At 37.9% G+C, this 14,855-nt stretch overlaps 1 protein-coding gene across 1 annotated transcript; it reads right to left on the bottom strand.

Moving 5' to 3' along the window:
- Positions 1-4,653: 4,653 nt before the first annotated feature.
- FGG (fibrinogen gamma chain) lies at positions 4,654-12,998 on the bottom strand. The gene is made up of 10 exons (XM_015080648.3): positions 12,840-12,998; positions 12,691-12,735; positions 12,073-12,256; positions 11,872-11,965; positions 10,214-10,344; positions 9,728-9,861; positions 8,643-8,827; positions 6,890-7,167; positions 5,380-5,549; positions 4,654-4,877 (listed from the first exon to the last, which is right to left on the bottom strand). Exons 1-10 carry the CDS (start codon positions 12,915-12,917, stop codon positions 4,863-4,865), a joined length of 1,314 nt encoding a protein of 437 aa, XP_014936134.1. The 5' UTR covers positions 12,918-12,998; the 3' UTR covers positions 4,654-4,862.
- Between the last annotated feature and the right edge of the window lie 1,857 nt (positions 12,999-14,855).

Below are 14,855 nucleotides of genomic sequence, written 5' to 3'. Positions count from 1 at the left end.
TCAGTTTGTACCTTCAGATATTTCCCAATTAAATTGAAGTAAGCAAGAGCTTGAAATTGTGCCAGATAGCCTTCCCAAAGTCTTTCAAACCTGACACAGAGGAGTGTTCTACAAGTCAATGGTAAAACCTACTATGAGTACTCATAGTTGGCCATGGCTATCGGGCCATTGGGATCAAGGCTTATGTTTATGAGGCTGATGACTGTATGTCTTTAGTTTGTTTGTTTTTCTCCTTAAGAGAAAAAATATTAATACTCTTCTGGTGTGTAGACCATTGTTGGAGAATGACTATGATTTATGTACACTCTTATGGGATCAATTAATTCTCTGATAATTTCCTCTGTCCCAGAATAATTAGTGACTCTCTGAAGAACCAATATCAAGGAGCACCTGGCTGGCTCAGTCTGAAGAGCTTGCAACACTTGATCTTGGGGTTATGAGTTCAAACCCCACATTGGGTGTATAGATTACTTAAAAATAAAATCTCAAAAAAAAACCAAAAAAAACAACTGAGAACTAATATCAAGACTATGTTCTCTGACCATAATGCAATAAATTTAGATATTAATTAAAAATAGATAATTTAAAAAAAACCAAGTAATATTCACTTTATAACCCTTGGGTTCAAAACAAAATTAAGCGAAATTACAAAATACTCAGATTGTGGGTAGATCTTAACGTAGAGTTGAATGAAAAAAATAATAAATACAGTGAAGCAGTGTTTCTCTTTTTCTCCTTAGCAGTGTTTCACTCTTTTTTTTTTGTAGTTTTTTTTTTAAATTATTCATTTATTTATTTTGAGAGAGAGAGAGAACACGAGCAGGGGAGGAACAGAGAGAGAGAGAGAGAGAGAGAGGGAGAATCCCAAGTAGGCTCTGTGTTGTCAGCACAGACCCTGATGTGGGGCTTGAACTCAAAAACTGTGAGATCATGACCTGAGCCAAAATCAAGAGCTGGACACTTAGCCAACTGAGCCAAAGGACCATTTTATTAAATATCTAAACAATCATAGACCTATTAGATTATAAAATGAAATAAAAATAATTACTAGAAAAATGAAATTTAAAAAAGGATGTATAAAATATAGGCCCAAATTTCTATTATTAGATTCCAAAGATATAAAATTACATTTCAGTGACTATAATCAGAGCAAAGATAATATAGGAAAAAATGTTTCTACATTAGAAAATCCTTAATTTTTCTACCTATCTTAACATGGACCAGTCACAAAGAATTTGGGGACCAGCCAGATAATACTAATTTATAACACAGTGCCTTTTATATAATTTAAAAATATATAACACAAAAGAATAATTCATGATTTATAAGAATGTATGCAAATAAACACATCAAATGTATTGAAATAATTGTCTATTAAGGAGACAAATGGAAGAAAAGGAAGTTTGAATAAAAGAATCAATCAAAAGAATGACCCAGCACAGATGAATGAGAATAGTGTACCAAGATTATGATTAACTCAGTCTCTGCCTCTGAGGGATATACATGCCCCCCCAAAAGATACCTGAAACAATCTTTCCCATATTCTTGGTCTGTTTATCACCAACTTATTATTATCCATCTACTTTATCTCCTCTTACTATTTTTAATTCTTTCCCCTTCCCCAAACACTCTTTTGGAGCTACATCAAACTGATAAAAAACCATCAAGGAGCTATATTTTCCACAGGGTTACATGTGTACTTTGTTTTTCACTCTTATCAGCTGAATAACCAAAGCTCTCTACCATAAATACTTTGGCTAGTTTATACTGGTTAGAGTCCAGAGTCAAAAAGTTTAGATCTGGTCAAGGTGTCTATACTTAATATTCTTCCTTTCTCATTCATTTTCAACCCACCTACAAATCTGAAACATAATCTTTACAACTACTAAGCATAAAGAGAATTGAAAAAAAAAAAAGCTACAGCACTTCAGAGGTAGATTTGAAAATCTTGATATTTGTTCATGAATGGTTATTCCAGCCTGTTGATGAAATAACTCTGCCTTGTAGTTTCAGGAACGGAAGTCATGGTATCAGCACACTTGTACAAGACCTTCCTTTTTGGAAGCTTCCCTCTGCAAGGTTTTCAAACGGTGGGACCATGCATGTTTGCTTTGCACTTAGCCTGCCTATTTTGCAGTGACCTGAGTTTTTGCATGTCTGGGAAAGGGTTGAGTAAGTCACCTAATGATTTGAGCTGTGAAGAAAAATAATCTTTGTCTGTGAAGCCTCAAACTCTTCGTTTCACCTAAAAGTAGACTTTTTAAGGTTTGTCAAAATAATCCTTTCTATTTCTATTTACTTGTGGAGACATCATCCAACTGAGTCTGGAAGTATTTTTAATGCTTTATTTCTGAAACTGTAGCCCTTTGATAATTACCATCGAATATTAGTAACTAAACAAATAGGATTTTGTAGTTCATCTGTTTGTCTCGATCTCATTGGGTTTTAAAATTAACTTTAAATTTAATATGTACTCATTATAGCAAATCAAACAACACAGAGATATATACAGAGAAAGTTAGAATCCGTTCTCTACCAATCAGTCAGCCCCCCTCTAACAACCATTGCCGGTTTATCCAACATGCAGACCAATACATATTTGGGACACTCCCCAAAACAGGGAGCTCTGAAATGTTTTTGAAAGAATGTTATAATTGATATTTTAGAAGAAGCACTGAGTAAGTGATCATTTGAAAAATCAGAAAAGATTCTGGACTTCCTTATATGTATTTTGTGTTCTAGTATGTTTATTAAATTTTACATTAGATTGGTTGGGGAGAATAAATATGTACAAAGAATATATACATGTCAAGATTACATTTTGTTCAAAATGTATGCATAGATACTTTTTACATAATTATTCTAGAATTTTTTTCATCTTAAAATTTCACTTATTTTGTAAATGTTTCCATGTTTATACAGAGATATTATACTTATTATGTAATCATTGCATTCGATCCTATTGTACTAATAAATCATCTTGTTCATTCTTCCACTGTGAAATATTTTCTAAATGTTTCACTTATTATCTATATGGCTGTATTATATTTCTCTACATGGCTATTCTTCAAAAATAATTTTTTGGGATAAATCACTGAAGTGATATTATTACAACAAAACTTACGGTATTAATCAACTCTTCTTATCTATGACCAAATTGCTCACCTAGAGAATTTTATAGATTCACAAAGGGAATGCAGTCTTGTATGCATTCTGAGTGTAAAAGTAGTTTGAAGCATGACGAGGTGGGAGCAGGCAAGGTTGAAGGCAAGATGGAGGAGAGGAAGGAGATGATTGCCATTATGCAGACAGGAGATGTTGTATGTCCCAACTAACATGGTGGCAGGGGATATAGAGAAGGAAATGAAAATAACAAATATTTAGCAGGTGGATTTGGCAGACTTGATGATATGGGGGAGGAAAAACAAGGAAGACTGGAAGAGGAGTCGCTGGGTTTTTTGGAACTTGAGAACTGGATGGAATAGAACAGGTTTGGGAGGAAGAAAAATACCACTATGTGCAGTATCCCCACTATCCAGAACCGTGGCTAGTACAGAGAAGGCATTCAGTAAATGTTAATTGAATTAATGCTTCAGGCATACATAAATGAATGAGTGTTGCAAACAATGAATCAATTTTCTTATCCCAAAGCCTCACAGGTATTTGGTTGTATACCTAGAAGTTGACTTACTGTTTTTAACTCCTCATTAGGATATTTAAAAATCAGGACTCATGGGGCACCTGGGTGCCTCAGTTGGTTAGGCAACTGACTTCTGCTCAGGTCATGATCTCACAGTTCGTGATTTCGAGCCCCGTGTCGGGCTCTGTGCTGACAGCTCAGAGCCAGGAGCCTACTTCAGATTCTGTGTCTTCCCCTCTCTCTACCCCTCCCCTGCTCACACTCTGTGTCTCTCTGTCTCTCAATAATAAATAAATGTTAAAAAAATAAAAATAAATAAAAATCAGAACTCATGAAAAGAAGGAAGTGAGAGAATTAGGAAAGAAATTGTGGAAAGGAAGAGAATCCAAAGCCAAAGCTGAGGACTACAGAACAACTGGATCTTCCTCTCATAAAATCAGTTACTTTCCGTGGTCAACTTTATGCCAACTTATATAGACTTTGCTATTCCTTACAGAAAGTTGCCAGTTCCTATCTCTGGCTGCTAAAACCTCAACATCCCAGGATTCAGCATGAAGTCATGGCTCCATTCCACTCACCTCATCAGTTACTAGGGAGGGACAGAGCAGAGCATGCCCTAAAGCTCTCTGTTCTGAGTCACATGAAGTCCTCTCAGGGTGCCCACATCTAGCTGCAGGGTCTGCAACTAAACGTTTTTTCTGGGATAATTCCCAAACAGCCTTATATGTCCAGTTGTACTTTGGGTACCATGAACTTTAGTTATGTGATGGTGACTTGTGTTTATGTTCTTATACCAAATTTTGTCACTTAGGCTTACTATATTCTCCTATAATTGTCTTATATCCCCTGGAGGACAAAAGCCATGATTTCTATTTTCTTCATAACTACCTAAGAGTCAAGATAAGGTTCAGCATACACTAAGAACTCAGCAACTACTGATGATTGCCCAACTGGAATTACTGAATTGAAGGAAAGTGATGGTTTTTCATGATCAATAAAAGATACCATGTATCTAGTCTTAGGAAACAAAATGTTTATTGAAATGACATGTAGATAAATTATCATCAGCATAAAACTGTTAGTGGAGTTCTCAACATGGGTTCTTCCTTACTCTTAGAATGAAGTGAGGCTTTGCAAGTCCATTGTCCCATAGGAAAAATATTTTATTTCTCTGTTCAGATAAAGTCCTTTTAAAAAAGCAAATCACTTTTGAAATGGTCTTTTAAATGTCTCCAGCCTAAGACCAAAACAAAAATATATTAAAAAGATATAATTCTGTCCATTTAAAAAGAAGAATTAAAGATGGATGATTTGGGGTTAATAAACATGGAAAAGATACTTAGGCCTTTGAAATGCTAGAATTTACTCTGATTTTATTCATATATACTAAAATATTTAAGAAATAATAAAAACAAAAAATCAAGACAAAATGACATGTTATTAAAATTCAAAATTTGGCAATAATTTTATTATTATAGATTTAGGAAACAAGCTAAAATGTTATCTCCTTAAACACATTTTAAACAACTCTGAGCTCAGTAATTTGGGAATATAATCCAAAGTGAGTGTTAATTTCCATTTAAGGCTAAATACTCTTAATAAAAGACTTAAAATTAATAAATAGGGTAAGAAAAATGAAACTTTCAGAAAAGTTTCTGAAACTAATAGAAATTAACAGTTAATTCTCAGGGTGAAACAATTTAGTCATATTCTATTTCAACATGGTGTTCTGGTCCAACCTGTTTGGCTCCCCCAAGATGGTGCTGCTGTCCTTCTCCAATAGATAATCTGTTGAATGGGATTATCTTCATGGTGGTTTTCTTCATGGAATACCACCGAGATTGCCAGGTGGCCCAAATAATGCCATTATCATAACCATTAGGAGTAGATGTTTTTGAGTAACTGCCACCTAAAATAAATTGTAGATGTACATATAATTACTCTTGATTATCCTTATCTCAGAAAGTCTGTAAAGAATGGTTTATTACAAAATACATTGTCACTTACATCAAATTTATAGTGTTATCTACTATCAGAAAAATCCGTAAAAAATCATAAATCCTGATTTACAATTAAAATACACTCTATTATGAATCAACCCCTTATATCTGTATTCTACTTCTTGATCACATCCATACATAAATGTATTCCCTTTCTAACAGAGCAAGAATCCCAAATTTCCCCAATCTGCCTCTCTTCCCGAGCTTAGCCATCCTGGAATCAGTTATTACTGATCATCTTTCCACAAGCAGGTTAGAATGGCAGCAGTCACAATTCCTGATGAGATGACCTTGAGTCATCTAAAAACACAATTTCACTGGAAAGTACTTTAGAAAACAGTTTTGGAAAGTTATTTTTTTCTCCATTACACAGTGGAGACTACATTGATTTGCCTTCTCCTTGTCCTTGGGCACTAGATCCCATGTGATTTTGTAAAGGATTGTCTGAGTCCAACGCTGGAGTATACCACAAGCTATCAACATGGCTACTCTGAGTCATGTGGATCAAACACCTTCCCTGAGAGGGTCTTCTAATTGCATGGTTTGTAGGTGCAAAGATACGTTTAAAAGTGGGGAGGGGGGGAGAACGTTGTGAAAATCAAAAGATAAAATAGCTTTTAAGAGGACTACAAATCATCTATTGGCTAGCACAGTGCCCAGAGGAGGTAAGATTGCTTATCTTAATAGAGCTTTTGGAATTAGTAGGGCCTCCCCAATACATAGTTGTTGAGTAGTAACAATAGTTTATCAGTAAGTCCACTGTTCAGAAGTATTCCAGCCTTCGAGCAAACTACAGCTTGCTACCCCCGGTCTAAAATAAGTGCCTGCACTTCTCAGGCTGTACTTTCCTCTCAAGCTTTCATGGAACTGTGCCCTTACCATTATTTCCCTGATCTTTACTCCATTCCTTTGGACACCTGCTCACTGCTCACTAGTTATATCTGTCACACAGCTCATGGGAAGCCGCACCAGGCTAATATGTTACCAAGCATAAATATGATAATGTTAGCCCATCCAGATCATACATATGGTAAGTCTAGAAGAAATATCAACCGGGTGGATTTCTTGTAGTGGGGCCAATTTGAGGTATAAGTTTAGTATTCTCCAATTCTGGTTTAAAATAAAGAGCTATATAATAAGCCCCCCAACATCTTTACTAACTATTTCTTATTTTCTTATATCTGTTTTTTACCTTTTATAAAAATATAGACTATACACTAATTCATGTATCTAAGGAAGAAATCTATACCTTGGTAATAAACTCCATTGAGGTGGCCAGCATGACACTTGTTCATCCACCAACCAGATCCATCCTGTTCAGCACAATTTCCTTCATACTTATCATTGTCATTGTCCCAGGTACTGAACTGCATGCCATTGTGGGATGTGAAAAATTTATCACTAGGATCATCGCCAAAATCATAGCCGTCAAAGGCATCTCCAGCATCTCCACCAATAAAGTAGGCATATGTCAGGCGGTATTTGTCAGCTTCAGGTCCCACCTTGAACATGGCATAGTCTGCAGTACTATAAAGAAGGGAATAGAGACATCATATCTTGACCCTCATTAGGACCAGGGGACCTCAGAAGTTCCCTTTTCCATAAGAAAATTGTCTAGAATGTTTAACTTCACTTCATAAGCCTGAAATGCGCTCATTGAGTCAAATTTTCTGCAAATCTGGCAAGAGGCAATGGATGTGTGAATCAGTTCAGAACTCGTCAACACCACCCAGGATGGGTCTAGAAGCCTTCAAGGCATCCCAATGTAAACTAAAAACATCAGCCATTTTAATGCTTTTTGCCTATGGAGGCCTAATATCAAACTCAGGTGTTTGGATGAATCTAATTTCATGTTTTCCACCTTTATCTAAGTGTTTAGCATTGCACATGGAGTTATAAACCATAGCAAATGACACTGAGTGATCATTAATTTAATGATCTTGAAGGAACTACACCTCTATTAGTCACTAATGTCATCTGAAGGATGAGGTCCTAAAGGGATTTTTCTTTCCCAAGGCAGTGTTGTAGTGGCAAGAAGGAGGGCTTCCTAGAGCATCACATGAATGAAATGGTCCCTGTGTGGCCCACAAAACATAAGCTCTATGATCAGAATCTTCCCCAGGGTTGGGGGGGGGGGGAAGGGAATTGTGAATAAGGGCCAGAATTCTATGGACTGCAGGAAAGAATGGGCCTTGGTGCATGAATAGAAAATTTCAGAAAATATTTAGCCTCTTTCCTAATCTCCAGTGCTTGGGAAATGGGAGGTGTTCTCCTAAGAGAAGATCTGCTGACTGTGGTAGTTTCTGATGAAAAAAAATTAAAAATACAAGTTTGGAGACAATATATTTCATTATTTTGTAGACGCAACAGAAGTATGAAATATTTTTGTGAATTTTAACTAGGAATACTATGCTCAAAGGTCCCTGATAGCCCTGGGCATAGAGGGGACTTTATGTTACCAAAGGAACTAGAAGATTTAATTTTAAGGTAGCTCATGGATTTGACCGAATTGTCATTGAACTGCCAGGAAATTTGAAAAGTCTGGATTCAGTTTTCAACCAAAATAGTCATTAGGAGGACAAGCTATAGAGTCAAACTACCTGAGTTCAAATCCAATCTTTACCATACACCAGCAATGTGACCTTGGGAAAGTTAATCTGTAAAATGAGATTAATAATAGTACCTTCCTCATGAAATAGTTATTTGGACTAGATTAAATTATAATTTCACACTTGATGTCTAGTACATACTAAATGCTCAGCAAATATTAGCTATTATTCTGTACGGTTCCAGGGTAAGTAGATTGTACCAAAACACTACCCATCCTGGATAGGACCTATGTCTTTGAACTGCCCAAGAACCAAAGTGACTTCTGAGGAAAATGGTTGGATGTGCTCTTTGCATTTGTCAGGCTGTCTTTGATGTTGGTCTATTGATAGTTGGAAAGTGCACATTCCAGACAGTCTCTACACCAAGAAATAGAAGTCCTTTCTAAACAGTACCTGGTTCTGCCATTCCAGTCCTCCAACTGTATTCTTAATGCATATGGTATGGCAGACTGGGTGCTTATCAAATGAATCTTCTCATTTCCCAGCCAAAATTCTGTGGTTCCAGTAGGAGACAGATGTCCAAATCCTTCTTTATATTGAATCCAATTTTTCTTGAAATCCAAACTGCCATCAAGCCTCTAATTACACAATTGCATGGACAAAAGGGGAGAGTGGATTATCAGTGCACACAAAGAAAATGCTATAAACATCTTGTTGAAAATATGGACGGTATGATTCCACCATTTACTAAGTGAACTTGGGCAAGCTGCCTTAGTTTCCTCATTGGTAAAATTGGAATAATGATGCCTGTTTCGTAGGGTTGCTGCAGGATTACACCAGAGGATTAAGAGAAATACTTTTTAAAAAGAGTGTCTGGTGCACCTAGAGGACTTCAGAACCCCAACTTGATATTGCTGATTTTTTATACTGATGGTAGAAAGGTCAAGCCAATTGCTCAATCTGTATCTACCAACGAGCGCTTCCATCCCTCACTCTGAGCGCCCCCTGCAGATTAGTTGTAACAGGGATTAAAGATAAGCAAAAAGTAAAAGAATGGGCAATGAGTGCCAGAGATACCAGATGGGCTTGTCTTGGAATAACCCAACCGTATCCTCTGGGACACTTTCTCTCTTTGTGATGGGCAGCCTTACATCTTGTGCTGCCTCATGAAAGAGGTCTCTTCTAGTTCTTTGTCATTCTGATAGTGGTTATATGCTATAGTGAATCTATAACAGCAGTGCCAACATAGTCTAGAGTCAAAGCACAGACTCTGAAGCCAGACTGCCTGGGTTCAAATCCTGACTCTTTTACTTATTATATGACCTATTATGTGTTACTTATTATGTGACCTTGGACAAGTTACTTAACCTCTTGTGCCTAAGTTTCCTCCCCTATAGAGATAATGATTGTACCTACCTCATAGGGAAATTGTGGGGACTAATTGAGTTAATGTTCAGCAAGCGCTTGCAAAAGTTTCTGGCATATGGAGGATGTTTATCTGGGCGTTCATTAAATATACAGGGTGAGGGAAAAAATACCTTCTGCAACACAGTCCATCCATTTCCAGATCCATCAATTTCACAGTAGACTAAGAACTGCTGCTTAGCTTTCAGAGGTTTGATAAAGTAAAGCCCACTCTCTTTGGCTCCCTTATTAGCAATGTCTTGACAGTCTGAAGGAGGAGAAGGAGCAGAAGAAGGTTTTACTGTGGTTTGAAATCCCTGTTAGACTGTTCCAGCCTTCATAGTGAGCTTTTAACATGCTGCAAACGATTCATGTCCCAAGAAGCATTTTCTTCTCTCATCATCATTCCTTTCAAACTCTTTTCAACTACTCAAGAAAGGTCTAAGCAATTGGACACCTTAGATTTAATGGCTAAACACTTTCTGTGTTATTCCTATTCAGTCCTATAAACACTTTGCAAATTATTCTAAACACTTTCCAAAGTATACATTCCTATACATTCTCCTTGCTTTATGTATTTGCTGTGATAAAAATAATCCCAATATAAACCTTTCACATACCTTTCCCAGTTGTATCATGTATTTGTACTGTGTCTTTGCATGGTTCCTGACACTTTGCTTCAAGCTGGGCTACCTTCAGTTTCAGGTTATTGATCTTTTGGTTATTTGAATTATATATTTCCTGCAAAAATCTATAAGCAGAAGAATAAGGTAACAGAATATTCCCCTCAGAGGAGTAATTTTGTATTTTCATTACAAAATACTTTGTGGTCTCCAGAAGTACTTCCTGATAAATGGCTTCATTCTTGGAAGAAATATAAAATTATGTTACCGAATTGAGGTGTATTAGAGTTCTAAGCTTTTTGGAAAAGAAAATAACAGAGTGCTTATCAATAAGCAGTATCATGGTAAGTGGTCATCCTGATTTTTACCTTCTGCATAAAGGGCAGCAGAAAACAGCCTACGTGAGTGTTGAGCCTGGTTAATAGGACGACTGCCTGATGTTTTTTTTAGGACAGAATATTCCTAGGGAAGGAAAGGTTCTGCCTAGCAATTCACACAGGTGGAAGCTATTCCTTTTCACTGTAGATCTACTGAGGATCTATTTGTGGACTTCAGTCTGTAACTTACATAGGAAAAGTATTTGGAGCATTATCTTACATAAAATAACAGACACTTTCTCTTTCTTCTTCACGTTTCTGTTTACATAGTTTTGGAAAGAGTCTGAGGGAAGTAAAAAAAAGCTGTTTTTGTGGTTTCTCACAGGGTTGCTTATACATATTCAGAAATTATAGAAAACCATCTATAATACACAGACTATTGTATCTTTCTTTGAAATAAAGAAGGATAGACAAACTATTTGACCACTTTTTTCCCTCATGCACCTTAGAAAATTTCTGCACAGTAGTCTCCTTTAACTTCAATGATGGGCAATCATAATGCAAATTACAATGTTAGTAATAACCACAAAAATAATAGTAATGGCCTCTGATGACAAACAGAAGATAGATCCCTTCTGGACCACTGCTCTCCAGTCACCATTTATCTCAATATCCTATGCTACTTTGAGAAAAATTTAGGAAAGGAAATTGTGTAAGAAACTAAACTGCATCCGAGACCCTCTGTTCAGAAAGTCAGTGAGTCCCTGGGAAGTTGTTAACAGACACATTTTACTTTCAAGTGAAGGGAGGAGAATACATGACTGCACGTTCATTGTGCCATGATCAACATGTTGCTCTACAATGTTTGTTATGCTTAGCTTCTTAAAGCACATTTTTTTTTTTCTGCTCTGCCTTCAATATAATATACTGTTGTAGCCAAGATCCTCCCCTATACTTCTGCTTACTACTTCCCCACCACCTCTTTGTTGGCATTTTTATTAAAGGAATTTCATTTTCAACAACCAAATTCCCATCAGTATGAATTTATGTAGTAAGCCAAAGGTGGGTGGGTGGTGACCATTTTGATGAATTCTGGTCACAACAGCATATGAAGATGTCTAGAACACCTTTCTCCCATACGATTATTAAAAAGCAGTTATAACCCAATGCAATTGGTAATGCTCTAAAAACTTCTACCTCCACTGTGTTCAAGATAGGCATAATGTCAATTGGATATTATAAGTGGGGAAGAAATAAAAGATTATTTCCATTGAAGCTTGGAATGTTGAATAAAAACTAAGTCAATCTGGGAGAGTAAATTAACACAAAAACGCTTACCGAATATTTGATTCATGTGTTCCAATTAATGCCTCATATTTTAGAATTTCTTCCATCATTTTCTTGGAATCCTTAGTAGCACTCACTATCCTGTCTGTAATACAGGATCAGAGACATAGAAAGACATAAGCAAGTGGAACCACTGAAACAACAGCAAAAGAACGTCACAAATCATTTTCTTAGTAGTATTTAGTTGCTCACTTGGCTTTGGTGGCTCATTGGGATTATAGTTGACTTGGATTGATTTGATCAATTCTTTGGCTTCTGAGGTTTTGTTTTCAATTCGACTTAAGATGTCTTCCAAAGTCCGCAGATCATTGTCTACACCGGTTTGGTAAGTAGACAGGAAATCTGCAACTCCACAGGTAGTTGGGCAATAACTACCCTGAAAATGCAACAATTAAAGTGATTAGAAATCTTGATTTTTAAAAATTGCATAGGGGCGCCGGGGTGGCTCAGTCGGTTGAACATCCAACTTCTGCTCAGGTCATGATCTCACAGTTTGTGGGTTTGAGCCCCGCATCAGGCTTTGTGCTGACAGCTTGCTCAGAACCTGCAGCCTGCTTCAGATTCTGTGTCTCCTTCTCTTTGTCTCTGCCCCTCCCCCACGCATGCTCTGTCTCTGTCTCTCAAAAATAAATAAATGTTAAACTTTTTTTTTTAATTGCATAAATATCTGCTAATAAAAATAGGTAAAACCTAGACTATGTTTTTTGTTTTTTAAAGTTAAAAATGCCAAGTGAGATTTGTGAGAGAATTCCTTCTATTCCTCTGCCCCTCCCCACTTCAAACACAGTGAGAAACATGAAAACTACTTACAAATCTTTCATCTAAGATGCAGCAGTTGTCTCGCGTAGCAACATACTGGAGGGGGAAAAAAACCCAGAAATGTCACTAGTTTATCAGCTGTGTCCTCACTTTTCAGCTTCCCATGTAAAACAACTATGTTCTATAAACAGCACACTTACTGCCAGGCATGTTGAGGGGAGCAATAAAAGAGTACAGAAGCAGAGGATTAAACCCTGGTGGTTCAAGGACCAAGTCATGGTGTCTGGGTACCGGTGCTCCGAGCCCTGAAGTGTCAGCACAGTGGCCTCTCGGGCTCCCCTTGTCCCTTTAAGTAAGCTCCAAGGATGGCCGGACTGCCAGTGGCTGGGGCTGATCACGGGGCCTTCTTTCCAGAAAGGCGGGGAGGTGTTTCCCGTCTTTTTCCTCATCCTGGCTCCCACCCTATGCTCGGTCAGGTTCTCAGATTTGGCACACAGGTGTAAGCTCCTCCTTTTTGGCTCAGCTCAAACTTTCTCCTCTGTGGCACCTTCATCTGCAAAGGCTGGTGAAGCATTAGCCATGGCGGGGAGGGGGGAGGGGGACTGGGAGGCTGTGTGATGCAACCTCTTCCAGTACATGGCTGAGAGCAAATACAGAGAGCTGACCTCGACGGGAAAACCCACCTCAACCTGAAGATGAAGCCTGGTGCCACAAACCAATGTAATGCAAGTCCTTTCTTAGCCAGGGGATGAGCTAACAGACCTATTTTTTTTTTTTGTTTCAACGTTTATTTATTTTTTTTTTTTGGGACAGAGAGAGACAGAGCATGAACGGGGGAGGGGCAGAGAGAGAGGGAGACACAGAATCGGAAGCAGGCTCCAGGCTCTGAGCCGTCAGCCCAGAGCCCGACGCGGGCTCGAACTCACGGACCGTGAGATCGTGACCTGGCTGAAGTCAGACGCTTAACCGACTGTGCCACCCAGGCGCCCCCAGACCTATTTTTAACCTGTGGCCATGGCAGAAGGAGACCGCCCGCCTGGTGGAAGCAGCAGGTCCCAAATTGACAGTGTTCCCAAGAATGAATGATCTGGAAATACATTCCTACCCCTCTTTGTTGACCATTTTCTTCCTTTTTTTTTTTTTTTTTTTTTTTTTGTCAGTTGCGATACAATTGATATATAACATTACATTAGTTTCAGGCGTACAACATGCTGATTCGATATTTATATATTGCGAAGTGATCACCACTAATAAGACTGGTTAACATTCACATGTAGTTGCAAAATACTTTTTTTTTTAAACTTGTGATGAGAATTTTCAAGATCTGGTCTCTCAGCAGCTTTCAAATATGCAGGGCCGTGTTATTCACCCTAGCTACCACGCTGTGCATTACATCCCCAGGACTTATTTTATCACTGGATGTCTGTACCTTCTGACCACCTGCACCCATATGCTGACCACTATCTCAGGTTCCCCATTTGCAGTGGGCTTTGAAGCTCCACCCTTCCCTTCCTTTGGAAGAAGGAGCTGGTGTGGCACCACGTCTGCCACAGAGGGGAAACAGGAGCCTACTCGATTTTCCTCGAGGATCCATCTGGTTACCTCGGAGGAAAGCCTGGATACAGGGGCTAGGAAAATCCACATCCCATATAGGTGACTAGAAGCACGGCTGGAGGAAAATGGGGCAAAATGAGATGCACGGCAGAGGCTGTCCTTTTCACTCTGCCCCGGAGCTTCCTTGTATATTGGGAAAACATGTTTCTCACCATCTCCCATAGATTGTTTACAATTGTGCATTGCCACTATTATTAGTATCCCTGTTTTTTTATTATTTCCTCCTCTGAAACCAAGCTTACTGCAAATTTTAGCTAAATATATTAGTGGGAGAAATACATCTGGATTGAAAGAGATACTAACACTTCGATGTTTCATCCTAAATCCTTACAAAAGAAAGGATTGTTTTGAAGTGAAACAGAAATAAATGTTCCTACTCAATAAATAATCCATAATTATCATAGCAAAGCAAATACACTAAAACCTCATGTATTGCCTTTTCTTTCCTCCTTAATAGTTACCTTCTGTGACTTACCAGTTATTACCAGTCACATCACCATACCCTCAGCCAATGAAAGCCTCATAATCTTCCTCACCCTCCTTATCTATTCATCTAATTAGTTGTCAAAACTAGTTATTTAAAACTATTTTCACACTGTCAC

Source organism: Acinonyx jubatus, chromosome B1 (genome assembly GCF_027475565.1).
Source record: "Acinonyx jubatus isolate Ajub_Pintada_27869175 chromosome B1, VMU_Ajub_asm_v1.0, whole genome shotgun sequence".
NCBI lineage: Eukaryota > Metazoa > Chordata > Mammalia > Carnivora > Felidae > Acinonyx > Acinonyx jubatus.
This window is presented reverse-complemented; position numbering and strand designations above follow the sequence as displayed.

What these genes read in the sequence shown, in the direction of transcription:
- FGG (XM_015080648.3), bottom strand. Translation starts at nt 12,917, where the DNA reads ATGACTTGGTCCTTGAACCACCAGGGTTTAATCCTCTGCTTCTGTACT. An exon ending in CAATGAGCCACCAAAGCCAA is followed by an intron (nt 11,966 to 12,072) that starts GTGAGCAACTAA and finishes CCTGTATTACAG; the next exon opens with ACAGGATAGTGAGTGCTACT. An exon ending in GATGGACTGTGTTGCAGAAG is followed by an intron (nt 8,828 to 9,727) that starts GTATTTTTTCCC and finishes TTGTGTAATTAG; the next exon opens with AGGCTTGATGGCAGTTTGGA.